This window comes from Penicillium angulare (assembly GCF_028827245.1).
Source record: "Penicillium angulare strain IBT 27051 chromosome Unknown utg000012l_segment0_segment0, whole genome shotgun sequence".
Taxonomy (NCBI): domain Eukaryota; kingdom Fungi; phylum Ascomycota; class Eurotiomycetes; order Eurotiales; family Aspergillaceae; genus Penicillium; species Penicillium angulare.
The window spans coordinates 1,868,938-1,895,465 of NW_026623171.1; the positions used below are offsets into that span (position 1 = coordinate 1,868,938).

At 47.9% G+C, this 26,528-nt stretch overlaps 11 protein-coding genes across 11 annotated transcripts; 5 read left to right on the top strand and 6 right to left on the bottom strand.

Moving 5' to 3' along the window:
• Positions 1 to 35: 35 nt before the first annotated feature.
• On the top strand, positions 36 to 1,570 carry aspf22 (enolase acuN; the record flags this gene model as incomplete). The annotated part of the gene is made up of 4 exons (XM_056929572.1): positions 36 to 159; positions 227 to 283; positions 359 to 698; positions 775 to 1,570. 4 exons carry the CDS (start codon positions 36 to 38, stop codon positions 1,568 to 1,570), a joined length of 1,317 nt encoding a protein of 438 aa, XP_056772934.1.
• A 442-nt stretch (positions 1,571 to 2,012) lies between these two features.
• On the top strand, positions 2,013 to 3,050 carry N7478_013363 (eukaryotic translation initiation factor 3 subunit J; the record flags this gene model as incomplete). The annotated part of the gene is made up of 3 exons (XM_056929573.1): positions 2,013 to 2,031; positions 2,179 to 2,255; positions 2,349 to 3,050. 3 exons carry the CDS (start codon positions 2,013 to 2,015, stop codon positions 3,048 to 3,050), a joined length of 798 nt encoding a protein of 265 aa, XP_056772935.1.
• Positions 3,051 to 3,446: 396 nt separating this feature from the next.
• Positions 3,447 to 3,746, bottom strand: N7478_013364 (uncharacterized protein; the record flags this gene model as incomplete). The annotated part of the gene is made up of 1 exon (XM_056929574.1): positions 3,447 to 3,746. The coding sequence occupies one exon, from the start codon at positions 3,744 to 3,746 to the stop codon at positions 3,447 to 3,449; it is 300 nt and encodes a 99-aa protein (XP_056772936.1).
• Positions 3,747 to 5,395: 1,649 nt separating this feature from the next.
• N7478_013365 (uncharacterized protein) lies at positions 5,396 to 5,890 on the top strand (the record flags this gene model as incomplete). Its single annotated transcript, XM_056929575.1, has 1 exon — positions 5,396 to 5,890. The coding sequence occupies one exon, from the start codon at positions 5,396 to 5,398 to the stop codon at positions 5,888 to 5,890; it is 495 nt and encodes a 164-aa protein (XP_056772937.1).
• Positions 5,891 to 6,127: 237 nt separating this feature from the next.
• N7478_013366 (uncharacterized protein) lies at positions 6,128 to 7,096 on the bottom strand (the record flags this gene model as incomplete). The annotated part of the gene is made up of 2 exons (XM_056929576.1): positions 6,128 to 6,978; positions 7,039 to 7,096. The coding sequence occupies 2 exons, from the start codon at positions 7,094 to 7,096 to the stop codon at positions 6,128 to 6,130; spliced, it is 909 nt and encodes a 302-aa protein (XP_056772938.1).
• Positions 7,097 to 8,693: 1,597 nt separating this feature from the next.
• On the bottom strand, positions 8,694 to 10,076 carry N7478_013367 (14-3-3 adaptor artA-like protein; the record flags this gene model as incomplete). The annotated part of the gene is made up of 8 exons (XM_056929577.1): positions 8,694 to 9,050; positions 9,113 to 9,200; positions 9,265 to 9,539; positions 9,609 to 9,620; positions 9,682 to 9,701; positions 9,778 to 9,824; positions 9,886 to 9,893; positions 10,065 to 10,076. The coding sequence occupies 8 exons, from the start codon at positions 10,074 to 10,076 to the stop codon at positions 8,694 to 8,696; spliced, it is 819 nt and encodes a 272-aa protein (XP_056772939.1).
• Positions 10,077 to 14,152: 4,076 nt separating this feature from the next.
• N7478_013368 (calcium-transporting ATPase) lies at positions 14,153 to 17,444 on the top strand (the record flags this gene model as incomplete). Its single annotated transcript, XM_056929578.1, has 5 exons — positions 14,153 to 14,270; positions 14,337 to 14,494; positions 14,572 to 16,890; positions 16,949 to 17,271; positions 17,336 to 17,444. 5 exons carry the CDS (start codon positions 14,153 to 14,155, stop codon positions 17,442 to 17,444), a joined length of 3,027 nt encoding a protein of 1,008 aa, XP_056772940.1.
• A 1,006-nt stretch (positions 17,445 to 18,450) lies between these two features.
• On the bottom strand, positions 18,451 to 21,356 carry N7478_013369 (non-specific serine/threonine protein kinase; the record flags this gene model as incomplete). The annotated part of the gene is made up of 3 exons (XM_056929579.1): positions 18,451 to 20,870; positions 20,945 to 21,092; positions 21,156 to 21,356. 3 exons carry the CDS (start codon positions 21,354 to 21,356, stop codon positions 18,451 to 18,453), a joined length of 2,769 nt encoding a protein of 922 aa, XP_056772941.1.
• A 974-nt stretch (positions 21,357 to 22,330) lies between these two features.
• Positions 22,331 to 23,893, bottom strand: cdc43 (protein geranylgeranyltransferase type I subunit CDC43; the record flags this gene model as incomplete). Its single annotated transcript, XM_056929580.1, has 4 exons — positions 22,331 to 22,657; positions 22,711 to 23,081; positions 23,157 to 23,202; positions 23,306 to 23,893. 4 exons carry the CDS (start codon positions 23,891 to 23,893, stop codon positions 22,331 to 22,333), a joined length of 1,332 nt encoding a protein of 443 aa, XP_056772942.1.
• Positions 23,894 to 24,218: 325 nt separating this feature from the next.
• Positions 24,219 to 25,006, top strand: N7478_013371 (uncharacterized protein; the record flags this gene model as incomplete). The annotated part of the gene is made up of 3 exons (XM_056929581.1): positions 24,219 to 24,305; positions 24,441 to 24,863; positions 24,935 to 25,006. The coding sequence occupies 3 exons, from the start codon at positions 24,219 to 24,221 to the stop codon at positions 25,004 to 25,006; spliced, it is 582 nt and encodes a 193-aa protein (XP_056772943.1).
• A 225-nt stretch (positions 25,007 to 25,231) lies between these two features.
• On the bottom strand, positions 25,232 to 25,892 carry N7478_013372 (CFEM domain-containing protein; the record flags this gene model as incomplete). Its single annotated transcript, XM_056929582.1, has 3 exons — positions 25,232 to 25,527; positions 25,610 to 25,739; positions 25,809 to 25,892. The coding sequence occupies 3 exons, from the start codon at positions 25,890 to 25,892 to the stop codon at positions 25,232 to 25,234; spliced, it is 510 nt and encodes a 169-aa protein (XP_056772944.1).
• Between the last annotated feature and the right edge of the window lie 636 nt (positions 25,893 to 26,528).

Here is a 26,528-nt window from a genome sequence, read left to right on the forward strand (position 1 = left end):
CATTCTTGAACCATCTGTCCAGACTACCTTTCAAAATGCCTATCGCTAAGGTTCACGCCCGTTCCGTCTACGACTCTCGCGGTAACCCTACCGTTGAGGTCGACATCGTCACCGAGACTGGCCTTCACCGTGCCATTGTTCCCTCTGGTGCTTCTACCGGTAAGTCTCTCGTCTCTAACCAGGTATCTATTACCCAGGCCAAATGATACTAATGAAGATAATCTAGGTCAGCACGAGGCCGTTGAGCTCCGTGATGGTGACAAGGCCAAGTGGGGCGGCAAGGGTAAGTAAACAGCTTCCTCTTTTCTCTCTTCCTACCCCAAAAGGACTTCATGGTTAACATTGGTTTCGCATTCAGGTGTCCTCAAGGCCGTGAAGAACGTCAATGAGATCATTGGCCCCGCTCTCATCAAGGAGAACGTCGACGTCAAGGACCAGGCCAAGGTCGACGAGTTCCTCAACAAGCTCGACGGTACCCCCAACAAGGCCAGCCTTGGTGCTAACGCCATCCTCGGTGTCAGCTTGGCTGTTGCCAAGGCTGCCGCCGCTGAGAAGGGTGTCCCTCTCTACGTTCACGTTTCCGACCTTGCCGGAACCAAGAAGCCTTACGTCCTTCCCGTCCCCTTCCAGAACGTCCTGAACGGTGGCTCCCACGCCGGTGGCCGTCTGGCCTTCCAGGAGTTCATGATTGTTCCTGAGTATGTGTCCCTGCAGCTTCCAGTGCTGGAATCAATATACATCATCAAACAGAAAGCTAACAGCATTATCTTATAGCTCCGCTCCTACCTTCTCCGAGGGTCTCCGTCAGGGTGCTGAGGTCTACCAGAAGCTCAAGTCTCTGGCTAAGAAGAAGTACGGTCAGTCCGCTGGCAACGTTGGTGATGAGGGTGGTGTTGCTCCCGATATTCAGACCGCCGAGGAGGCTCTGGACCTGATCACCGAGGCTATCGCCGAGGCTGGCTACACCGGCAAGATCAACATTGCCATGGATGTTGCTTCCAGCGAGTTCTACAAGACCGAGGAGAAGAAGTACGATCTCGACTTCAAGAACCCCGACAGCGACAAGTCCAAGTGGCTCACCTACGAGCAGCTGGCCGACCTTTACAAGTCCCTGGCTTCCAAGTACCCCATTGTCAGTATCGAGGACCCCTTCGCTGAGGATGATTGGGAGGCCTGGAGCTACTTCTACAAGACCTCCGACTTCCAGATCGTCGGAGATGACCTGACTGTCACCAACCCTCTGCGCATCAAGAAGGCCATCGAGCTCAAGTCTTGCAATGCTCTCCTCCTGAAGGTCAACCAGATCGGTACCCTGACCGAGTCTATCCAGGCTGCCAAGGACTCCTACGCTGACGGCTGGGGCGTCATGGTCTCTCACCGCTCCGGTGAGACCGAGGATGTCACCATTGCCGACATTGCTGTCGGTCTGCGTGCCGGCCAGATCAAGACTGGTGCCCCCGCTCGTTCCGAGCGTCTGGCTAAGCTTAACCAGATCCTCCGTATCGAGGAGGAGCTCGGTGAGAACGCTGTCTACGCTGGAAAGAACTTCCGCACCTCGGTCAACCTGTAAATGCAGGGACTTTCGTGACCTCATAAATACTAAAAAGAAAAAAGAGGTGGCCTAGTATCTCGTGGCGAAAAGCCCCTCTGTTATGATTATGAATTTAATAAGCTCTTCTGAATGAAAGAAATTTTTCAAATAAACCACCTTGATATCTAAGTATCCAAGTAGAAGATTATAAAACACTCCTGATCATCACTGAGAGTACTCAGCAGTATATAACAAGAGGTAATGTACATCACGCTGGTCGGGCACCAAGGACCCGGAGATCACGTGCACATCCCACTCTATGAGAAGTTGTGTCCCACATAAAATTTGATCCCCTCCATTCCTTTGTTGAGACAAGGTTTCGATTGCAGGCTCGTCCTCGTCTGTTATATCTACCAGTGGAATCACTGCGGAAGTCTTTTCACTCTCTTAATTATCGCTCAAACACACTCTTTTCGCCAATATGCCGCCTTCAAAGTGGGGTAAGTTCTAATCTTTTGCGACTATCAAGATCACCTCTCCGTCTCATCTGATATGCGGGGAGAATCTTTTTATCCCCGCCCACCCTTTGCCTATTCTGTGAATTGAGCACCATATGCTGTTGCTAACACTCTGCTCTCACTAATTAGACGAAGAGGAGGAGGATAGCTCCCCACCTCCCCCTGTCGCACCCCGTCGCAGATTCGATGACGAGGAAGAAGAGGATGTAAGGTTTCCCGAGCCATGAACATCCCGGAGTTTTTTTTCCCCTCCCACAATAATACGGTCATCTAACCGATATATCTTTTCGAAATAATAGGTCCTTGACTCCTGGGACGCCGCGGAAGACTCTGAGGTAGAGCGCGAGAAGGCGAAGAAGGCCGCAGAAGCCGATGCTGCTGCTAAGGCCAAGGCTGCCGCCAACAAGAAGACCAAGGCTCAGCGTATTGAAGAGCACCGTGAGCAACGGAGGAAAGATGCCGATGAAAGCGACTTCGACGAGGAAGAAACTGAGGCTGAGCGCCGTGAGCGCATGCGCCGCCAAGAGATCGACTCCGATCTGTCTCACGCCAATGACCTCTTCGGAGAGGTCGACACAAAGCGCAACCGTGGTGCCCCCAAGGCTATCGTCATTAGCGACAATGTTGATCCTACCAAGTCCGTTGATCTCTCTTCGATGCCTCTGTTCAAGCCTACCACCAAGGACCAATTCACTCGCCTGTCCGATGCCCTCATTCCCCTCATTACACCACACTCGAAGAAGCCCCAGTACGCCATCTGGGCGCAGGACTTTACCCGCCGTTTGGTCAAGGAACTTCCCAGCTCAGAGATCAAGAAGATTGCTAGCGCATTGACCACTGCTAGTAACGAGAAGATGCGTGAGGAGCGTGCTGCTGACAAGGGCAACAAGAAGACCAAGGCTGCTAAGACCAAGGTTTCTCTGGTCGCAAACCGTGACAACCAACTTGACAGCAATAACTACGATGGCGGTGATGGTCTCGGTGATGATGACTTCATGTAAAGAAACGACTTCCATTTCAATTTTCTTTCTTTCTTTCTTCTTGACCCTTTGCGCCACTGCCCCTATTGAAAATTCTCGGTTATGGCTCATAAAAAAGGAAATCTATTTTCCTTTTTGAGATTTCTCTCAATTGCGAGAATCCCATTCTGGGTGGTTCATATTAGTCTCTGAACTTTGAACTCTCTTTGGAACCTCCGCTTATATCAAATACTTCTACATCCAATGTACATCCCCATACACACCCTGGCTACACTGCATGAACATCAATAGAACAAATACATTGGCTTTGGTCTGCGGAATCTCCAAATTTCCAATTTCATTAATGCAGCATCTTTACTGCTTTCCCTAATCCCTAGGTAATCTTCGATAAGACCGTCTGACTAATTACATTACAGATTAAGATGTAAACATCCTGCTCCGCACAACCTTCCGCTCAGACTTGGACTTATTAACCATAGCATGGTACCTAGCCTCTTCCTCGATTTCTTTTGTTCCTTTGTTCAAATGAACATAACCTTCATCATCCATGACAAAAAGCGCCTCCTTTACCCAAACTCTACAGTTCAGCTGCTCGGAAAACCGCGTCGAAAATCGATTTAAAGGAAGCAGAGCAAGTCGGTCAGATAATGCATTATGCAGCATTGGCTCCACGGAGCCGATCTTCAGCACTAGTAATAGTCGGCGGAGATTGGGCATTTCGTTGGTTGGCACTCGGCTGTATTCCCAAATAGAAGGGCCGGTATCGTCGGTTATGTGGAATATGACGCCCTCCGCTGGGAAGTTGCAAGATATAACTCCCAGTGAAACAGGTATGTATCGCCGCGCTCAAGAAGAACGACATATAAGGAATTGGTTTCAAAAATCAATGGGGTCACAGCTGCCATTTTGATTGAAACGAGATAGTGGTACGAGAATTCAGTATAGCACTACAACACTGCCTGTTGATACTCTAAATGCTATATATGCCTCCATCACTCTCTAAGTTGAGTATTAGTTGAGTATTGTGGCTCCTGCGAAGTGACCCGGCAACACGGTCTTGGTATGAAGAAAGCCGTGGAGACGGTCCTTGTGGTTACGATGTGATTCGCGAATGCCCCTAGCGTATTTTTTCTCGCCTTGATATTGGCTCTTCTCATTCCGGCTCGGGTCTGAATACCCATTACAACTGTATGTATCTGCCCAATTCATGCTCGCATTGCTTTGCAGTCGCTATTAGGCACGCTATAGTGTGGTGGACAGGGATTAGTTGACTATCGGAAACGTGGCTGTTCGTTGAACTTGAGGGATCTTGAAAACTCGATGATAAAATGTAGACTTTTAGCACTGCCTTCTAGAGAAAAAAACACATATATGTATCCTTTTTTTTTACTTCTACTCGTGCCTGTACCTGAATTATCTAGATCAATTACCGCGATGCCCATAATTACCATATCTTCCCAACATGACATCGTGTTGTACTTTTCCTTCTTTCTCTTCAACCTTATTTATCTTTCCACGCTAACTCTGCACGTCATCCGGTCTCATTTTAAACTAAATAAAGATACGTATCCAACGTGGAGTCGCGGACCAAGACCGCCGGCATCCCCGCAAAGTCACAGTAAGCAGCCTAGATGTAGACATTTCCGGGCATGTCTCCCAGAGGCGGCTCTTAAAGCAAGTTTCCTAGGCATCCTAGGCATCCTAGGCATCCTAAACTCTCCGGCTTTCCAGTTGGTCACTGTCACCGACTTTCCCGTCTACTAACAACACAAACCCGGTTCATTCTATAATTCGAACATGCAGCCTATGCACCAACTAAAACACATCCAATAAGCCACCTTGACACCTGTCAGATGCCCAGAAGGTCCAACCTCATCTAGCGTGCTGCTTCATGTTTGCTGCTTGACGCGCGGCGATTATACGGGTTCTCTGGAGTGATGCGGTGCGCCGGTCGTTGTTTCCCCCGATTGAAGTCTTCATCTCAAGCTACCAAGGTTGCTTGTCTTTGTTTGATTCGTTTAAGTTCATAGTGGGTTGTGATGGACTGTACATGAGGGACATTTCTGCATTGTCTGTTTTTGGATAGAGGGGTCTACCCTTGCCATTGATTGTTGAAGACGTACATAGGGCTTGTTTACTGGGTTGTTGATTGGAAGGGTCTTAGATGGACTATTTCGAGGAATGGTCAGGATACGTCACGGTGGGTCAGTCCGATTGATAGCTATGTAGATCTATAGTATTCATTTACTGATGTATGTCTTATTGGATTTATTTGAATGGGCCAACTTTAATAGCAAAACTCTATATGGGTAGCCGGGATCCCGAACTGGTCACGCTATAAGAATGGGTATCAATTCATCTGCACAATGCATTATTACAAGATTTCGAAAGCGTCGACTGTCACCATCGCGGCTCTGCAGACACCTTCAATTGGACGTTTTCAGGGTCTTCCTCACAGCCCCGTGAAGAATGGTGAATATTATTTGTATTCCTCGGGAACAGGAAGTTCGACGGGCGCTTTGTTTTTAGAAGCAATTCCCTTGTTGCTTTCCTCCCCTGCTATTTCATTTATGCCTCGAACCTCATTTGCTGGTGCTTCATATCTTTCATTTCCTCCTGCTTCAGGAACCGGTTGGCTGTTACTGTTATTCTTCGTGCCTTTTCGCCTCGTGAGAATGAAAAACAATGCAGCGCCAAAGATTATTGGCACGCCAACTCCGATGCCCACTCCAAGTCCTATCTTTTCTCTGGCTGGCATGTCGTTAGAGCTGGATGAAGAAGAGCTGGGGCCGCTGGAAGAAGTCGAGCCAGCAGGATTCGTTGAAGTGGCATATAAGTCTGATGGGACTGGGATGGAGTGAGTAGCTGAGGCCGTTGACAAAGATGTTGTACCAGCTGATTTCACTCCAATCTGACATGTGTACTCTTTGGCCGATTCTGCAAAGCTTCTAGCTCTGATCTGCTCACAGGTTAACCCCCCGCTGATCCCGTTGACAGAAAGCGTGCCACCGATGTACGTGACTGATGGCATTCGAAGGCTGAGTCGAGTTAGCTTGAGCTCATTGAAATGTTTGTTAGATACTACAAGAAGAGGTCACTTACAGGTCATAGGATCCTTGAAATGTTACGTCTCCGCCTACTTCCTCAAGAGCCATGATGCTATAGTTGTGTAAATTGGCGTTTCCCGTGATGGTGACGTTTCCCACAATATATCGAAGCTGATTGAAAAAGAGTTGATGTGTATCAGGATTATCTTGGATGCTCAAACTCCCATCCACTCTTTCCAAATTCGGTATTCTGACCACCCCGTTCGTGCTCCCGACAAGCTCCAGATCTCCAGAAAGAGTAATTATGTTTCCCAGCTGCACTGAGCTAACATTTGACAACTTGATAGAGCCACCAGAAGTAGCATGAGTCATGCCAAACCCAGGCCTCTGTTTTTCATTCCCATTGCCCGATACCTCGACACTGCCTGTGAATGAACTGAATTGAAGGTTTATATCGTCGATCAACAGAGGGTTATTAGCGATGTAGACATCATCGATGGTGTCCATGTTGACCCAAGAGATACCGCGTAAACCGGTGTTCACAAGCCTGATGCTATCACTTGAGTTTATTCCCGAGGCAGGCAGATTAGGATTGGTGAGTTTTGGTAGATCTTCCCAGTCCAGAGAGCCAACGCTGAACATTGAGCTCAAATCCAATGTCGCTAACTTGGCCACAGTCCCGCCGATGTAAAGCTCGCCACTGATGGTCTCCAGGTCAGAAGCATATAGTTCTGTCAGGTTCGGGGCATCGGTGACATTGAAATTTCCTGTTATATTCGCTGGTCCGCTTATGTTGAGGCTGGTATCGTCGTAATCGATTACTGTGATGTCGCCTGATATTATCGAGCAGGAGCTCATTGCATCCGCGTCGGATTGTGAGTTGATTGTCCCGCCATTGCATGCTACAGAGAGAAAGACTGTTAGATCGCGAATCATCCTTCACATTGTGACAGGATACTTACAGGAACCAAGCACAATGCTAGCCTCTAGGAGACACAAATATGCATACGTTGCATGCATACCGAAGAGACTCTTTTCAGCACAAGACCCATCGATCTGGTTTTGTCCCTGATACGAGAGTTGACCATGTCAGGGGCGAGTGTTCTGGGTACGAGGTAGCAAGCAAAGACCCCCACTAGACCCTTAGTGGGAAGTAAGAACTAACAAGCCGTGGCTCGAGCCCAGTCTCCACGGCAGGGCTCTGCTGCTCTTCCGCATTGACAGGGAGGTTACCCTAATCCTCTTTCTAGTCCTCTTCCTAGTCCTCTTTCTAGTCCTCTTTCTAGTCCTCTTTCTAGTCCTCTTTCTAGTCCTCTTTCTAGTCCTCTTTCTAGTCCTCTTTCTGGTGCTTCTTTGAATTCTCCCCCTAATCCTCCTATATTCTTCTGGTAATAGTAAGAGCCCGACATAGAAATTGCGAAGTAAAAAGCGTTCGCATTTTAGTAACCCTATCGACAGTGCTACAGTGTGAGGTCATCATGTTTTAGTGCAGAAATGTTGGCACGGACATTAATCACGCTCCACTTCGTATGGTGGATATGGAGAGATCCGACAGTGACGGGTTCGTTGAATGGAAAAACCATCTAATCCCCCTGTCAATATCCAGCCCGCGTTGGGCCAAATAGTTGCCATCTGAATTGCTGCTCCAAATATGTTGATCCTAATTCGTTGTCCTCGTATAGAAGCAGGTTCTTTAGGGACAGTGGATGACCCCCACCAGCTAAGCCCCCTATTTCCGGGAGGCCTGATTTAGTTTTAACTTTGTTTAGAGGAGAAATCAGGGTCAAGTTGTTTTTTGGCTTATGCAGGGTCGGAGGTCTGCAAGGGAAGGTTAACTTCAAGTTATGTCTACTGTAGACCTTATATAGTTCAAAAATAAGAATACAGGGATTTCTTCACGTTTATTTGTGGGCGATTGCGCCATTGTGGATGCGTGGCTTTATTTAGGGGTCTTGAATGTTGGTGGACATGATCTCGGTTACTTACCGGCTGAGCCTCATGGTCCCTGGGCAAAGACTGGGTGTGGATGTCATGATGAATTCTGACAGTCGACTCTTCTCCCAGTGCTATGTACTATGTATGTATTTATATCACATGTGAATATTTGGGCCTCTCCAGTTTCGGAAACACTGGTGAACATCATCCATGCAGGGGAATCCTCGATCAACATGTGGGCTATGGGTACGCATGTAGTATGTAGTTACAATATTAAAACTCAACATGTGATCTAAAGTCAAATATTTTTAATAGTTGGAAGTTCTACGTTGTCCCACGAGCTGATATTGGATAAGTATCAAAAGTAAGCCCAAAGGGTTAAAGGTAGCTGATGGAAATTCAAGAGGTTGAATTGGAAAATAAACACATTGAATTGTGCTGGAGTGGGAATAGAGACAGTAAAAGAGAGAGAAATTCCACTCAGCCCCTTTTCTTCGCTCGCGTCAACCGAATATCAAACTCCACCGGCCAGCCCACACGGGTGTGGAACACGTGTAAAGGCTCAGTGCCGGTCCCAACCCAGCCACGCTGCGGGGAAAATAAAAGCGACTACAAATCACGTTCCAGGAAGAAATGCGAACGCCCGCCCTGATCAAATCGGCTCGTCGCGCCCATTAGCTATCTAGGACTCAGTCTCAGCAGGCTTAGCCTCCTCAGGTTGTTCCTCGGTAGGAGCGGCAGCGGCCTCCTCGGTCTTCTCCTCCTTGGGAGCAGCGCTCTCACCCTCGTTGCCCTCTGACGAGGTCCAGAGGGTCAGGTTGTCCCGCAGGAGTTGCATGATAAGAGTGCTGTCACGGTAGCTCTCTTCGGAAAGTGAGTCCAGCTCGGCAATGGCGTCATCGAATGCCTGCTTAGCGAGATGGCATGCACGATCGGGAGAGTTGAGGATCTCGTAGTAGAAAACGGAGAAGTTCAGAGCAAGACCAAGGCGGATGGGGTGGGTAGGAGTGAGATCAGTTTGGGCAACATCGGTAGCGTTCTATTTGAATATTTGATGAGCAAGTGGACGCGTGGGATGAAGAGAGCGGAACATCAAAATACCTTGTAAGCCTCGTGGGCAGCAGTGGCGGCAACCTTGCGTTTGTTACCAGAAGCGAACTCAGCCAGATAACGGTGGTAGTCGCCCTTCCTATTAGAATGAGTCAGTCATCGGGTGGATTTATTCACATCGCGGATTTCAGGATATCACCCACATCTTGTAATAGAACACCTTAGACTCGCCAGTCTCGGCCTTGGGGATCAAGGCCTCGTCAAGGACATCCAAAACGTCCTGGCACACTTGCTCCAACTCTGTCTCAATCTTCTGACGGTAATCACGGATGATGGTCACATGCTCGTCGGAGCCCTTGGATTCCTCCTTCTGCTCGATGGAGGAGATAATGCGCCACGAGGCACGACGAGTACCAACAACGTTCTTGTAAGCTACGGAGAGGAGGTTTCGCTCATCGACAGTGAGTTCGCCGCCAATCTAAGATTGGATTAGTATCAACTCTCACATGATAGGTCATCGAGGGGGTCGAAGGGGGTCATGTCATACGTTGGCGACTTCCTGTAAGCGACGGTTAGCTAAGCCTATCGATAATAAACATAAATCACCAGATGCGACCGACCTTCATGAATAGAACCATTTCTAGAAAGGGACAAGCGTCTCATGTTAGCCGGAACTGAGGGCACCCGCAAGCACAAAATATCCTTATAACTCTTACCATCGTAGCGCTCAGCTTGCTCGCAGAGCCGCGCGAGGAACGTCTTGCTGGTGAGGAGGTCAGTATCAGGTCAAGATGGATATGCTCTTTAATTTGAAGCATCCTTACTTCTCACGCTGCATGATAGAAGGAAACGTGTTAGCACGATGGTCAAGGCCAAAATATCAACCAGCAGAGGGGAAACGGGCAAGCGTAGGATTGCGATGGCGGTGACGGGCTCAGCACGCGCCCGATGGAGGGGCTAATTTGTGGGGGATGGAGAAGACGGAGAGGGGAGTTGAACATACCTCAGAACCCATGGTTGAATGTGTGGATAGAATAGTATTGAAAAGGTTTAACTAGGCAGAGAAAGGGGAGGGGGGGTGAAAACTGGAGAGATGGAAGCGGAGATGCAGAGGAAGAAGGTGAGGAGGATCAAGTGGGGGTGGGAAGAGTGAGAGGGAGGTGGAAGTTTGGGGGGGAACAGGAAGAATTATAACAATACAGCGTATCACTGTACCGGGTACCTGGCTTCCCGCCGTGGTTCCTTACTATTCACATGTACCCCGGTACCCCTTCAAGGTCGTGGCTGCCCATCTTCCTACTGTAACTTATTCGAGGCTCTTACTGACTTTGATCTTATAGATAAATTCTACATATACGCATGTACTGCCCATGTTGATTGATACATCCCAATGATCCCAAAGTACCAGATAGCTTCCAGGCCAATACTGTGGCACATCACTCTTGCTACGGTATTGACGGTACCAGGGACATGGCCAAGGTGGTACTGTCACGAAGATCATTTAAAATGACAGTGGACCCTCTAAGAGATTCTGGGCCATGGTAATTCTACATTACTTACACTATAGATATTTCCGATCTGAACATAGCAGGTCTTGAGACGAATGACGTGGTCAACCCATCGACCCATTCAGGCAAAAGGGGTACATATGCGGTGTGGACGGAGAAAAAAAGGTCTACAGGTGACCATGATGCAACGCATAGAATCTTCCAGCATATTAACAAGAGAACCAACTGTGATGTAGTGATCCCAGCAGAGAACTAAATCGCTCCAGATTTACACCTTCGGGAGGCTCCACATATTAAAGAGAGCATGTCAACCCTGGAGATATCGAGATGTACTATATATACTAATATATATTCCTTCATGACCCTTCGGATTATTTTCTTGAATGGAGATTTCCAAGGTTTCTGTAGATCCCATTGGTTCAAATATAAACTATAAGCACTACTGATGCACTGGCAGTACTTTGTCCCATTATGAGGCCCGGGTAGGCATATACTACTTCAAGCTAGTATGTACACAGTAATAGCTTATGTAGTAGTACAGGATACTAACAAAAGTAAAATTTTTCGACTTCCTTGACTAATACAATGATATGTAAGCGGCTTCATGCCAGAGATAGGCTAAGACTTGCACGAGTCCTAGTATCGCCTTTGAAGCCTACTACTTCACACTGACCAAGTTCTTATTTTTGTCAAGTATCTTTGGTACACCACGTCGATTGCCACCCCAAGGCCGATATAACGAATCGATTACCATCCATCGGCCACCATTACGATTCATAATATTTGATACGATGAAATAAATTGTCTTGTATTTGACTAGCTTAATCTTTGACTGGATTTGTCCTTGACTTGCTTTGTCCTTAAAGAGAAAAGAAGAATGATTGTATCACTAGTGGCAGGGAAACGTAGAGGCGTTCATAACCTGCTAAAACTCTCTGCATCGAGAGCCTGGCGAGGGTACGCCATTAGATGGACTGCTCAGGTGGTTCACAGAAATTATTCGCATTATTTGTACAGTTGAGGACGTTAATAGCTTGGATTGTAGAAATTTCCAATCTATATTGGATAGTTATATAGCCACTAAAAGGTTCTGCAGGGGACTTTAGTGTTTAGCAACCTATCAAGACGTCCAAGGAGATCATTCTACGTGTGAAAAGCTTATAGTCGGCCGTTGTGTGACAGGTCAATATACAGTCAGTTCTTCGCTAGAAGCTTCCGTGGATAAAAAACGCGACCGACAAAAAGTCTTTGATTTGGCGCGTATTGTTACGCTCAAGTATACATTATAGCGTCTAGGGGGCCTTTACGTCAATATAAGAACACACTGGGCCTCACCTGGAGATATGTATTCGCGTTCTTTCAAAGTTTAATTCGGACAAGCCCGTTAACCTCGGCCAAAGTAGATTTACAGATCAGAGTGGGGAGTGACTGCTGTTATGGCAACGCGGATATGCACAATTGTCGGCAATCATGACTTATAAGACATCTGGATCCATTAAAGGATATTTCCTTGGAACGAAAAGTCCCTACTTTCAAGTTTGTAACAGCAGATATTACTACCGTTATATCTGAAGAACTCCCCCTAACCGGCCTTCTTGCTATTGCGTTTGACTTTATTCAATGTGAAAAATTAGGAGGCTAGGAATCCAATGTCCGATTCTTTGTACTGGGGTTGCTCTAGGCAAGACACTTTACCGTTCTATCGATACCATACGCCACACTAATGGTAGCCCTCTATAGCTTTAAACTACTACAAAGTCAACCAGGCCATTCTGCGATGAGATACTGTCCGGTTTGTCTTGTGATCGCTCAGTCTCAAAGCACAAGACATGGGAAAGAACGAAACTTGCAAAGCTAAAAGTGAAATAATTACAAACAGCTATTTTAATCTATCCTCCTTTGTATAACTTTATCTGTTCAGCTATAATCACTACTATATCCTGATTATTGTGCCAATTATCCCATCCCTTCCATGGCTCCAACTTCTTCACTCATGCGACTGATAAGCCACGTGGTTTCTTGGCGCTTAGGGTCATGGGTAGGTATGTATTATATCACAGTGACCAGAAAAACCCTATAGTTCGGGTATGTACTGACCAGTTGACGAAAAACACCCGCTAGGCTGTTCGATCTATGGATCCCGCAGTGTGCTATTTTTATTGCAAGCCCTGGAGGACGAATTAATTAAAACACACTGTACACCAAACCACATTGGCAGGCGGGGATGAATTGTATATCATGATGTCAGTCCATTCAAGTTTCTGTCAATTTCTGATCTCTCATAGTCGACATGAGTCCCATTATACAATTCTCGCTGCACATATGCGTCCTGCCCAGGTGTAAATACTCATTGTTATGTGTGTCCTTCACACACAATCTATCAAATGTGTATCTCCATATCTTCACCTAAAGAGTCCCAGTTACTAGAGACGGGTTTCCATGACTGTTCATGGGTATATGTAGCCTGAAGAGCACTCTCGTACTCAATCACCGTGAATTTGATCCGGGGATCGTCTCAAGCCAAGTGGGTTCAAGCCCTCCGTCACCGGTCGATCTTCTATCAGTGGCGACTCGTATACGCATGCGATTTGCTCTTTGCCTGTAGGGCTGAATCTAATCTCATCCACTGGCATCATGGAGCGTTGGCCTAAACGCACTAAATAGGACCTTGTCGAATCAATTGTAGGTAAACTCTGTAAAATGACGCAGCTTGCCGTAGGACCATTCCAATCGAGGAGACGGGGCAATGGTAACGCTTGAACTGGGAGCCAAGATGACTTGCGTAGATGGCAATGGACCAAAGCCCGCACCTGACCCATCACGGTAGGGCAGGATCCACTGCTCTTTGCAGAATTCGGACTTGGACCAGGTCAATCCGTTGAGGAAGAAGGAACAAAAGCTCCACTAAAGCCATTAGTGGGATCCGATAGGTATACTGTGTAGAAATGATGCAGCCTAGCAGGGAAAAAGAAAAAATAGACCCATAATTCCACCGCAGCTCTCGGCAAGGACACCGGAGACCCCTGGTATTCGGGCTTGCATGGAAGAGGAAGAGGAAGAGCTTTCTATTTTCGAAGAGAATAGGTAGATTGGTTGGGGATGATTTTGGATTAGAAAAAGAACCCCTTTTCGTACTTAATCATGTCCGGCGCCGGATTGCATAAAGTCCGAACTAAGCTAGAAGAAACATTGACTGGTACAATCTCATTTGAAATGAAGGTGTGGAGCCCAGAGCAAGATTATGATTTCAGCCCTGTGACTTGTAACCGCGATTTACGCTGATTCAGCATTGCCCGATCGGGAATGGAATCAACTGGATGAGAACACGTTGTTGCTCCGCCTCTCCACTTTTTACGTCGCGCGCTTTTTCTCACTGGAAGAACTAAAAAGGGTACTTCTTCGCTCCCTTGCTCTTCCTTAAGTCCCGACTTCCGGATTCGACAGGCCATTCGCCAATACCCATGTGTTCTATCTAGCACGCCCATTCTTTTTTTCCCTTTCTTTCTGGTCTTTACCCCAGCTCTCCGCATCTCTCCCCCGGCCTCCGACTATTTTAGTGGTGACCTGGCTTGAGTGACCTGCAATGGATAACTCTTTTATTCACACCCCAGCGGAAGCGCTGGATCATTTCGATGTATCCGAAAGCGCTGGTTTGTCTCAAGACGCGGTCTTGAAATCCAGACAGGAGCATGGCCCCAATGGTTCGTAAATCTCGCGGTTTTTTTGCAAAAAGTCATTGCGTTGCGGGGAACTGACTTTCATTCTAGCTATTGCTGAGGAACCCCCGACTCCTCTCTGGGAAATGATTCTGGAGCAGTTCAAGGACCAGCTGGTTCTTATCCTGTTGGGATCTGCTGCGGTATCCTTTGTTTTGGCCCTTTTCGAAGAAAGTGATGACTGGACCGCCTTTGTCGACCCAGCTGTGGTATGTGTCTCTTTTCCATGGCCCCTCTCATTCGAGGGCCCACCGTGATTTTTAGACTAACATTCTCAATTCCGCAGATCTTGACTATCTTAATTCTCAACGCGGTGGTGGGCGTGACTCAAGAGAGCAGCGCAGAGAAGGCGATTGCGGCGCTTCAGGAATACTCGGCCAACGAGGCCAAGGTTGTACGTAACGGGAAGGCTCAGCGCGTCAAGGCAGAAGATCTGGTACCTGGTGATGTTATCCACATCGCTGTTGGTGACCGTGTCCCCGCCGACTGCCGACTGCTCTCTATTCACAGCAATAGCTTCCGGGTTGATCAGGCAATCTTGACTGGTGAGAGTGAGAGTGTTAGCAAGGAAACTGGCATCATCAAGGATCGTCAGGCTGTTAAGCAGGAACAAACCAACATGCTTTTCTCCGGTACTACCGTCGTCAATGGTCATGCTACTGCGCTGGTTGTTCTGACTGGTAGCTCCACTGCTATTGGTGATATCCACGACAGCATCACTTCTCAGATCTCCGAGCCAACTCCATTGAAGCAAAAGTTGAATGACTTCGGTGATATGCTGGCAAAGGTTATCACGGTCATTTGCATCCTCGTCTGGGTCATTAATATCGAACACTTTAACGATCCGTCCTTTGGTGGCTCCTGGACTAAGGGTGCGATCTACTATCTGAAGATCGCCGTCTCTCTCGGTGTTGCCGCTATCCCCGAAGGTCTTGCCGTTGTCATTACCACATGTTTGGCTTTGGGAACCCGCAAGATGGCCCAAAAAAACGCCGTTGTCCGATCCTTGCCCTCCGTGGAAACCCTGGGAAGCTGCAGTGTAATCTGCTCCGATAAGACAGGAACTTTGACTACCAACCAAATGAGCGTGGAGAAGATTGTTTACGTGACAAGCCTCGGGGACAGGCTCGAGGAGATCGATATCGAAGGTACTACATTTGCTCCAGAGGGCAAGTTGTCCCAGAACGGCAAAGTGGTTGAGAACCTGGCTGTTACTTCATCCACTATCCGTCAATTAACCGAAGTTACCGCTATCTGCAACGCTGCCACCCTTTCCCACGACGCTAAAACTGGTGTGTTCTCGAACATTGGCGAGCCGACAGAGGCAGCCCTGCGTGCCTTGACTGAGAAGATCGGCACCAGTGATGCCGCTGAGAACAAGAAGCTTTTCAGTCTGCCTTCCTCCGAGAGACTTCACCTCGCCAGTGCCCACTACGAATCCCGTCTACCCCTTCAGGCTACATACGAGTTTTCCCGCGACCGCAAGAGTATGTCGGTTCTTGTTGGCAAGGGAAAGGAGCAAAAGCTGCTGGTCAAGGGTGCCCCCGAAAATGTTCTGGAACGCTGCTCTCACGTTTTGCAAGGTGCTGAAGGATCCCGAGTGTCTATGACCAAGAAGCACGCCAAGCTGCTTTCTGAAGAGGTCGTCGAATACGGTAAAAGAGGTCTCCGTGTCATGGCTATCGCAAGTGTTAGCGATGTTTCTGGAAACAAGCTGCTGAAGAATGCATCGTCAACTGAGGATTATGCCAAGCTCGAGCAGAATATGACTCTGATTGGTCTCGTTGGTATGCTCGATCCCCCACGCCCTGAAGTCGCCGGTTCCATCAGGAAATGTCGGGATGCTGGTATTCGCGTCATTGTCATCACTGGTGATAACCCCAACACTGCCGAGTCTATCTGTCGCCAAATTGGTGTTTTCGGTGCCGACGAGGATCTCACGGGTAAGAGCTTCACTGGTCGCGAATTTGATGATTTGAGCGAGGCCGAGCAAATCAAGGCCGTTCAGACTGCTTCTCTCTTCTCACGTACCGAGCCTTCTCACAAGTCTAAATTGGTTGATCTTCTTCAGTCCATGAACCACGTGGTCGCCATGACTGGTGACGGTGTCAACGATGCTCCCGCACTCAAAAAGTCTGACATTGGTGTCGCTATGGGTACTGGTACCGATGTGGCCAAGCTCGCTGCCGATATGGTTCTCGCCGACGACAATTTCGCTACTATCACTGTTGCCGTGGAGGAAGGTCGATCGATCTACAGCAACACTCAGCAATTCATCCGGTACTTGATCTCGTCCAACATCGGTGAAGTCGTGTCTATCTTCTTGACTGCTGCCCTCGGCATGCCCGAGGCCCTGGTTCCTGTTCAACTCCTGTGGGTCAACCTTGTTACCGACGGTCTCCCAGCTACTGCTCTATCTTTCAACCCACCTGACCATGATGTCATGAGACGCGCTCCTCGTCGTCGTGACGAGCCCCTTGTTGGCGGTTGGTTGTTGTTCCGCTACATGGTCATTGGTATCTACGTGGGTGCCGCAACTGTGTTTGGCTATGTTTGGTGGTTCCTGTACAATCCGGAAGGACCTCAGATCACTTTCTGGCACTTGGTTAGTATCATTCCCTGATTATTTCCTCGGCAAATCCTCTAACAACTCTTGTCTTTAGTCCCACTTCCACCGCTGCTCGTCGCAATTCCCCGAAATTGGCTGTGAGATGTTCAGCAACGACATGGCCAAGTCCGCTTCAACAGTGTCACTTTCCATCCTTGTGGTCATTGAGATGTTGAACGCGATGAACGCCCTATCATCCAGCGAATCTCTCTTCACCTTCTTCCTCCACAACAACCCAATGCTGATCTACGCCATTACTTTGTCAATGGCTCTTCACTTCGCCATCCTCTACATTCCTTTCCTCCAGACCCTGTTCGCCATTCTGCCCTTGAACTGGATGGAATGGAAGGCTGTCTTAGCTATCAGCGCGCCTGTAATGTGAGTTTCAAGTCCATTTCCGTTCATTTTCATCGTCGTTCTAGCTGCTAACTATTTCCTTCAGTTTGATCGATGAGATCCTCAAATATGCGGAGCGTCGCCTGTATAACAACCACGTCTCGCACGCTCCACTTGCCCAGAATGGTGCCGCTGGGAAGCCAAAGCGGGCATAAGTGCAAAAAAGTAAGGAGATGATTGAATGTTCTAGCATATAAAGAAACAGGGAGGGTAGCCTTGGCTTGAAATAGAGATAGATGCTACGGTGGAACCCAAGAACTAGGCTTGGAGAGCCTAGAAATAAGATGCAGAATTTATCTTAGACGAAAGACTGCCAATGAAATCAAATGATCCTTCAGATGTTATTCAATTTTTCAGCGAGATCAGGAGATAGTGCCAACTTGAAGATGGTAGGGAGAGGCGAGCCAATAATAGTACTACTAATAGTTAGTCCAAGTTGTACGCTGCTTCAAATTTCCGCCACGTTTTTCCAAATAATGTACTAGCCGTGCCTTACCCTACGGTCTGGACACCTATTCGCGCCAGGGTAAATTCAAATGCGGCTAGTAGTGTTTGGTGTCATCTTGGTGAAATAGAAGCAGAAGTATTTATAAAAAAAAAGTTAGAAACTTGAAGGGGAAATCATAAAATAAAATCAAAGTAATCCGGCTATGATCGTATTGATAAATTTTGTAACTGGGGTTGCTATGCTGAACAAGATAAAGAGTCATAATGCAGATATTTTGAAATTGATCAATAGTCTATGGAGAAGGATTGGATGTGATGACGGATATCAAAAACATTATGAAAAAGGTATTTGAGTAGTAGGGAGAGGCGAGCCAGCGAGGACAAAAGGCTTAGGAAATGTTGACAGAGGATGACAGAGGGGTCGGGGTAAGACAAGAGGAAGGAAAATAGAATGAGAGTAGGTTGTTACAGAGTCAATAGATCAGCTTGGGCGTGCATTGCAGTTGCAAAGATTATGCGTAGATGAAAAGTATAAAATGCATGCAGACAAAATCAAGGGTGTATAGAATCACAAACACAAACACAAACACAAACACGAGGGGTATAAAAGGAATCACAAAACAAGTCTATCGTCTAACAGATTGGGGTAAAGTAATGGGGATCATGAGAAAGAATACCGACCGAAACGCCCATTTATCAGTTATAATTCGGGCGTTATTGAGTATGACCGTCAACTTTTTGAGCCGCAGCATTACTAGCATTATTGGCGTTTTCGGTGGTTGTAATGTCTGCTCCTTGGTCAAGATCAGTGGCTCCGGTCACCACAGCAATGGCTGCCGCGGCTTCCGGTGGTGGTGAGCGCAGGGAGGATGAGCGGGGAGGGCGGATTGGACTGGATTCTAACTCTGGAGCAGGCTCAAGGGCTAGCTTTCGGATTGACACTGGTGAATTAGTCTCCGTAACCCGATTCTGAAGACTTGAGTCTCCAAATGCCTCCGTCTCAGGATCATTGCTCTCATGAATAGCATCCGCTGGTTCACCAGGCTCATCATCATCAAATCCATCAACCTCCTCAATGTCTTCGTCATCTTCCTCTTCTTCAATGATCTGGCTCTTCCGAGCAACAGGCCGGCCTACTGGGATGGGCTCAGCAGCTTCCTCCGGCTGACCTGGTATAGGCGAGTGTACCATTCCGCTGGGCGTCATGAGATTAGATGTATTAAGCATGGGACCCTTGAAGGCTGATCGTTTACGTCGAGCAAACACTAGGCTTGATGAGGGCGAGTAAAGCATTGGTGTAGGTGCGGCTTCATTGAAGGTTGATGGTCCTGGTGCGAGGTGATCACTGAAGTCTCTCGTTGCACCGCTGGGGCCGCGTACAAGCCGAATGTTGCTCGGGAAGCGGGCCGAGGCACCTGGTGTAGTAGGCAGTACTTTGATAGAAGAATGAGGCGACTTCGATATTCTAGCTGTAGGGGTAGAAACCGTGTCGATGCTATTGGAGGAGATTGAAGAAGCCTTGGAGTGGGCGCGAGTGTGGTGGATGCTGCGAATGGAGGAAACGGATGATGATGTTGACTTACGGCCACGCAAACCAACCGATGAGCGCCGGTATGACCCACGTGGAGTGATGGGTGATGGCGAGAGCGAATTCCGATGGCTTGAATGGCCAGTATTTAGTGCTCGAGGCTGGCGAGGATAGGAATGTCGATTCTGGCGATAAGACGCGCTACTAGGAGCAAGGCTACTAGCATTTGAGATCCGTTTTATCTGGGTTGGTGTGACGACTTCTTCTCCAGCCGGTTGCACGGATGTAGGGCCCTGAGTAGCCTTCTTGTTGTTATCTTGACTTTTTGCGGGACTAAACTTTTCCGTGAATTTGCGAGATGTAGCTGATTTGGAGTTTGGCGACTTGGTTCTTTTGGCGGATTCCACGAACCAGTGCTTCAAAGAGGCCAGCTGACTGATAATTGGATTATGGCGCCGGGTCGTGGGGCGGCGACGGAAAATGCTGTGATGCTGCGCTAGTTCCGGCTGCGATGCGCTGACATGCAACATACTAGGTCGCGATCGACGTTTGTCCTTCGGCGGAGGAACAGGGCGGCGTCGACCAGAGGTGCCTGAGTACATGGAATCCTTATCAAGGGGTGTAGGAGGAGCACTCCTCTGGTCTGGAGTTTGTACAGGCAAAGGTTCAGGTAACGCAGGAAGCTCCGGGACTGCAAGTTGGGATGGTAGACTCCGCCTGTCACGCCGGCCACGATCTTGTAACTGTCCATCCGAGTTGACCTGGCCTTCTTCGTCTACCTCCACCAATGCCGATGAGAGTTTCTCTAGCCGACTACTCGCAGCGCTTAGGCGACGAAGATTCTTAGCTTCAAATTCTCGTTCTCGACGCTTGCGCTCTCGTTTTTGTTCCTTCCGCTGTTCCTTCTCGATCAATAGAGCCCACCACCCAGCCAGAGGATCACATCGTTGGGCCAGAACATTCTCAATGACTTCGTCGATATTGACGCCTGCGCTTTTCATTCGTTGTAATGTTGTTTTCTCCAGCGGGGTTGTGAATGGCGAGGGCCGTGGGATTTTCAGAATGGCTAATTGGTCAGGGGCATGTTCAGCAAGGAAAGGGTGGGCGAGAATATCATCCAAACTTGGTCGGATCAATGGACGCTTGGATAAGAGAAGATTGATCAAGACCTTAGCATCCTCTGGGAACTTGTCGTTATAGATGGGCTCCTCCGAAAGAATGCGATTTTTGGTGATTTGGTCGTCGTCGTCATCGTACGGAAGTTCGCCAGCGAGAAGCGCATACAGGATGATACCCAGGCTCCAAACATCAACCTTCTCCCCGGCATATTTCTCTCCCTTCAGCATTTCCGGTGCGCTATAGCAGATCGTTCCACAGAATGTCTGCAAGTAGCTTGCCTTCCCTTCATATTCGCGCGTAAAACCAAAATCGCAGAGTTTGACGTTTTCATGTTTGTCCAAAAGAATGTTTTCCAACTTGAGGTCTCGATGCACGCAAGATTTGCTATGAACATAGGCGACCGCACCCACCAGCTGGGTAAAAATTCGCTTGACTTTCTCGACCGGCAATGGACCATGGTGTAGTAAATAGTTATAAAGTTCGTCACCTGTATTTCAATCGCAGTAGGTTAGTATGCGATCCATTTATCTCACTTTGAGAGCTCAAACAAATCAACCGTACCAGGACAATACTCGAGTACCAGCCATACTAGACTTTCCGTGACAACAACCTCGTAGAGACGTGCGATATGGGGGTGGAGGAATTGACGATGATGGTGGATTTCGCGTGCCAGGTTCGTGTCCTCTTTACTCGAAGACTTGAGGACCACCTGCGGGCGAGTGTTAGTTCCGAGGCCTAGACTCGATCTTTCTAGCAGGTTCCCAATCCGTACCTTGGAGCCATTGGTGAGCTTGTGAGTAGCAAGATACACCTTTCCGAAGGATCCTTTCCCAATCAGCCGTCCTAAAGTGTAATTTCCCACGCTCCGAAGATCTTTAGACGAGAACTCTCTGGAAAAGGGCCGCGCGTCAGTCAAAATAACGACACTGGAATTGCAGTCGAGGGCGAGGAGGAGCATACTCAAGTAGTTCATTGTAGGAGTTGGCAAGCTAAAGGTACGCGACGACAATTCAGAGGTCTTCATGTTAGCCCATATGTCCCATATGTCCTTGCGCAACCAGGTTATCGTGGGCCTGAATCATCCACCGAAGTCCTGTCGGCTTTGGACGAAACAAGTCTCCCAGGTCTAGTAGACACACACCTTCTCCTTTTGTTTTTGGCTTTGAACCCCCGCTCTCGTCCTGGGCGGCATGTGTTATATTCGATCTCCAGGGTTGTCGTTGGCCGCGGAGATCTTTGCGCGTATTCGGTATTGGGTAGGGGGTGGTGGTGGAGTAGAGTGCGCGATATTGCCATTCAAGAAGACCGCCGGGCGGGGGGACTGGGGTTCCGGGGGAGAAGAAAAAAAGAGAGAGACCAAATGCCAAACACGTTGGAATGTCGAAAATACAGGGTATTGAAGGAGAGAAAAAGGAGGAGTCAACGTCGGGGAAACCTGGACCGTGTGGAGTAAGTTAAGTTGTGGACTCGCAACGGCTTGTTTAAAATAATTCGAACATTATATCACAAAAAGCCCCTGAGTGGAAATTGTTCCCGTTTCACAAATACTGTGAATTGCCTAGGTATTTCTGACTGGATATAATGGATTGGAATTAATATGGTTGATATTTGCTTTTATTTATTTATATTTATTTATTTTTTCCCTTTGTCTTCCAAGTTTGCAAGAATTCATCCAACACTCCGGGGTTCCACCGTTTGAGAGAGTTATGATCATATTTACTAGTATAATGAATGGCTTCTCTCTTCCAAATCCATGTCTGACTGCTTATTTCCCCTTTAGCCAAGGAAATCCTGGTATTGTAAAAAGGTCACGGTTCACTCAGCCATTCCAATTTATATGTGGACTTCCATTGGCCCATGTCATCATCTCCCGCATAGTGGCCACCACATTGTCCCCCCTCCAATTCGTGGACTGTCAGACATTCCAAATACACAATGTTATAATTTTTAGGACCTCCACGGGAGAGATTCAAGATGCTGCACAACTCGTTCGGTTGTAACTAACAAAGGGTCGACACGAGCAAGTCCCTCTTCGCCTTGAAAAGCCAATGACACCATACCAAAATATGAGTGAAGAAGATCTGGAGAAAGCGTTGGGTTAGTAACCTTGGGAATTCGCCGCTCGGTAACAGTGAGGAAATGGAGAGAAAGTCTTTTCGTCATACCTGGAGGATCGCCAACTGTTTTGCCAAATCCACCTATTAAATGTTGAACCTTTTCAATTAGGTATTTTCGATTCCGCACATCATCAATCACGGAATATCGGTCGAGCATCTATAAAAGGGTCAGAAACAACCCCTTAACCTCGCACCCTATGCGACGCTTACCATCAGTGTCGCCCCGTTCCAAAAGGAATAGCAAGTATCCGCGGATTTATTATACCGGCCATTGAACCCAGCGCAAGGTATTGAATCGGTCGTCAATGCAGGAAGTTCAGCCAGCGCACCGATCTTTTCGTCTATAGTGCTCTCGTTCTCTGGATTCGGCTCTGTATCCTGGATATTCTCTGCACTCGTATCATCGCCCTCCTCTTCTTCGTCTTCGTCTTCGTCTTCATCTTCATCTTCTTCGCCGAGGTCGCCTGTCTGCCGCGATGCCAACCAGCCCACCAATGTCTCATACTTCCTCGAGCCCGGGGACAGCATCGGAACCGAGTGGATGTCTCCTTTTCCCCGACGCAGAAATTCTAGAGATCCAACTGCACAATATGTATGTCCACCTAGGTCGCGCTGTCAGAAAGATCAAGGAGAAGGCAAATACGGGTGGTACAAACTATGGGGTTCACGAAACGGTGATTCGGCCATTCCGCCATCGTAAGCCTAGTTCAGAACATGAGTTAGTCAGATCAAATACAATATAATATACCATATCTTTCTTTCTCCTAATACCGAGGGTCAAAATTGAAAAAAAAGTGAAACCCACCTGGCAGGCCTCGATAAATGAGATAAACCTTGGCACATCGATATCTTTTATATCCTCGACACCTTTGCTCACACCCCCTCGTAGCATATATCGAATACCAGCGGCACACATACAATATCGAAGGTCACGATCACCCGCAATACTGTCGCCAGGTCCAAGGACTTCGCCAAAACTTCCGTCCGATCGCTGGAGCTTCGGTAACCACTCAAGACATTCTCTTCGTTTGACCCGGGATAGATCATCGCCCAGGATAAGTAAATTCACCAGCGCAAAGAATGTAGCTGGCCCATTAGCCGGGTCCCAGATGCTATTTCCTTCCGTATGTCTCGCTGCCCCGAAATCTGTTCCTGTAAATCCCCGGAATCCACCTGTAGGGACCTGACAGTGGTACAGCCAGTTGATATATCCTTGTCTCTCTTCTAATGTCGTTTTCTCCTGAAGAACACCCAGAATATCCAACCCCGAGATCGTAAAGAAGGCTAGGAGCATGCGATTTGAGTCATTGGATGTATAAGCCGACGGTAGGAAGGTCTTGAGGCAGCGGAGGTAATATTTCACGTGGCGCTCGGTGTTGAAAGGCGCTGCCATCCTGATTCGTTAATGAGAGTCACAAAGTCGAGCTTAGGAGTTGTGTGCAATATATAGATCTTTCCAGTCGGCCTTATCGAGGTCTTTGTAAAGAATCTTCGGATGCTGTATCTATGGCGAAAACATAGCGATTGCGCCCATCGATGTTTGGTGGGGGTGTTGGGAAATCGAATATCGGAGCTGCGCCTTTCCCCACATGTGCTGGATCTCCGAAACACGCGGTCCACTCTCCCCTTCGGCCACCAAAAAGATTTGAGATTCTCTCCTTCGACCTCTTCATCCACCCCCTTGTCAATTTTGGTCCGCGGGTATCCAGACATCCATCATGGTCCTAATTTCGTCCAAAACACTCATTCAGGCACATGCCGTGCTTCTAATCGTCATTGCTGGGTACCTCATCAAGAGCCCCGAGGTGATTACGGATTCGAACATCGTGTTTATGATGGGAGAAACCTTGAAAATCGTACGAAATACACCGATTAAACCCCATTGCGCATCTCTGAGCCATTGAAGAGGCCAATTGACTAACATATTCTTTCTCATTCAGGATTTCCCTCCCGAAACAAGTCCTCTGACATCCCCCTTCGTCTTTTGTGCTGTCTTGCTCGCCGCCGAAGCCCTTGTCGACATTGTCCTCCTAGCTAGTCTTCCTTTCCGGAATGCATTGGATGAAGCTCTCCCTTATATCCGACCTCTCCGCAACTCAAATCTTCCATCGGAGGATCTCCGCGCGCTGGAGAAGCTGCCCGAATATATCACGACAAACTTGACCATGTACTGGAACGTATGGGTCAGCGTTGCCGCAGCTCGTATTGCTCTGTATGCCGGTCTGGCCATCTTTATTTATCAGGCTAAGGATTCTTTTATCGCATCCACATACACCGCTGCTGCTGCTGCGTCCGGCCTTGACCGGTTGAAGAGCCGCGTGGTGTTTACGTTCGCATTCATGGAGATGATGGTTTGGTTTTGGGTAAGTTGGACTGACCCTTTACGAGTTTCATTCCCTTTGTCCAAGCTTGAATTGTGTTAACGTTGCAACAGACTTTCGTCACTCTCCGTGAGGAGCGACAAGAACGATTGACCAAGCTACTGGAAGATGCCAAGGATAACTAAATGCCTTGAACAATAAAATGTATCTTGCAAGCATTTGCCTCGTTTTAATTATGCTAAAACTGTTTCCAATATTACATACATAGCTCGCCTCCTTGGGGTAATTTTAAATTATTCGCAAACTGACTCTTCGTTTCTATCCTCTTTCCGATCTTCTTGCTTGTCCTCGGTCATTGATCATTGTATCGAGTGAACACAACCCCATTGCGTGATCACAACTCCGTTCACTTAAACAAATATGGCGAAAGCGGCGGCGACTCCAGCGGCAGCCATGAGAGACACGTCTGTGGCTTGGCCAAGAATAGCACCAGCAGTGGAGGTGGAGGCCGAGGCCGATGTGGCTGAGCTTGAACCTGTGGTCTTCGAGGCTGAGGAGCTGGTGATAGTAGAATTTGAATTATCGGTGCTTGTGGTGCTTGCAGTGCTTGCGGCGCTAGCTGCTGATCCAGTTGTGCAGGCGACAGTCGTGGGAATGTCGGTCACGCCGCCTGCAGCGCATATTCCCTTGGCTGCCTTGAGGGTCTCTGTATTATCACAACATTAGATTGGCGATCTGTTTGTTGCTTTCAGGTGTCAACATTGTTGGCAGATGGCAGAAGAACATACTCTCTTGGTCTGCCTCGTCACATTTGCCTGCAATGCAGCAAGCGATGCTGGCTAAGAATGAGCTACTGTTGCAAATGCAGGCGACATCAATGCCACAGTTGCTGGGGATTGCGTTGGTTGCACAGCTTTGCTGTATGAAATGATTAGTCGTCAAAAAGATCACTGCACTGACTAGTCTGAGACTTCAGTTATCACGTACGGCACATGTGGGCAAGTCACTCAGCTGGGCTGTCGCCGCCGAGATCAGGTTGGCCAGAGCCAGAACGACTGGAGAGACCTTCATTGTATGGATTGGAATTGAATTGATTATGAAACTTGAAAGGTCTCGAGGGAATTCCAAGAGGAAGAAAAAGGGAAGCTGCAGAAGGAAGGTGAGCTTAGGATGCTTTCCCTCCCCGCTTTGCTTTTAAACCTACAGCTATAAAATTGGTGTTTTAGCCAAGACTGAACCCTGGCCCTGCTGTGAAACCATGGATAAATTAGACATGTTCTCTGAATGGCTGTGTAGTGCGAGTATGTTTTACTAGTCAGATTTGGTGGCGTTGGCTGTACGGCGTATTTACCACGGCATTCGTTGTCTGTACTAGTAGAGGTGGGTGGATATAAGGATTAAAGTGGCCGTGGTATTAGGTCCACTATAGGCCACTTCTATACTAGGGTCACCCGTGATGCTTCTTCATTTGATATCCCATGGGTATTCTAAGAATGAGACATATTCCTCAAGTTTATTCCATATTGAAGATCTTGATTGATTATCATCGATAATAATTCCCAGGTGGGGCTGCAAGCGCCATTGTCTATCATGGTACTTACAGTCCACCAAGGTCCTTACTCTAAAGAGGGACCTTTTGAGCTCAATCATGTCCTGATTCTGATGATAGAACACTTTGAAATCTTTTGAAATCCTCATACCACATAT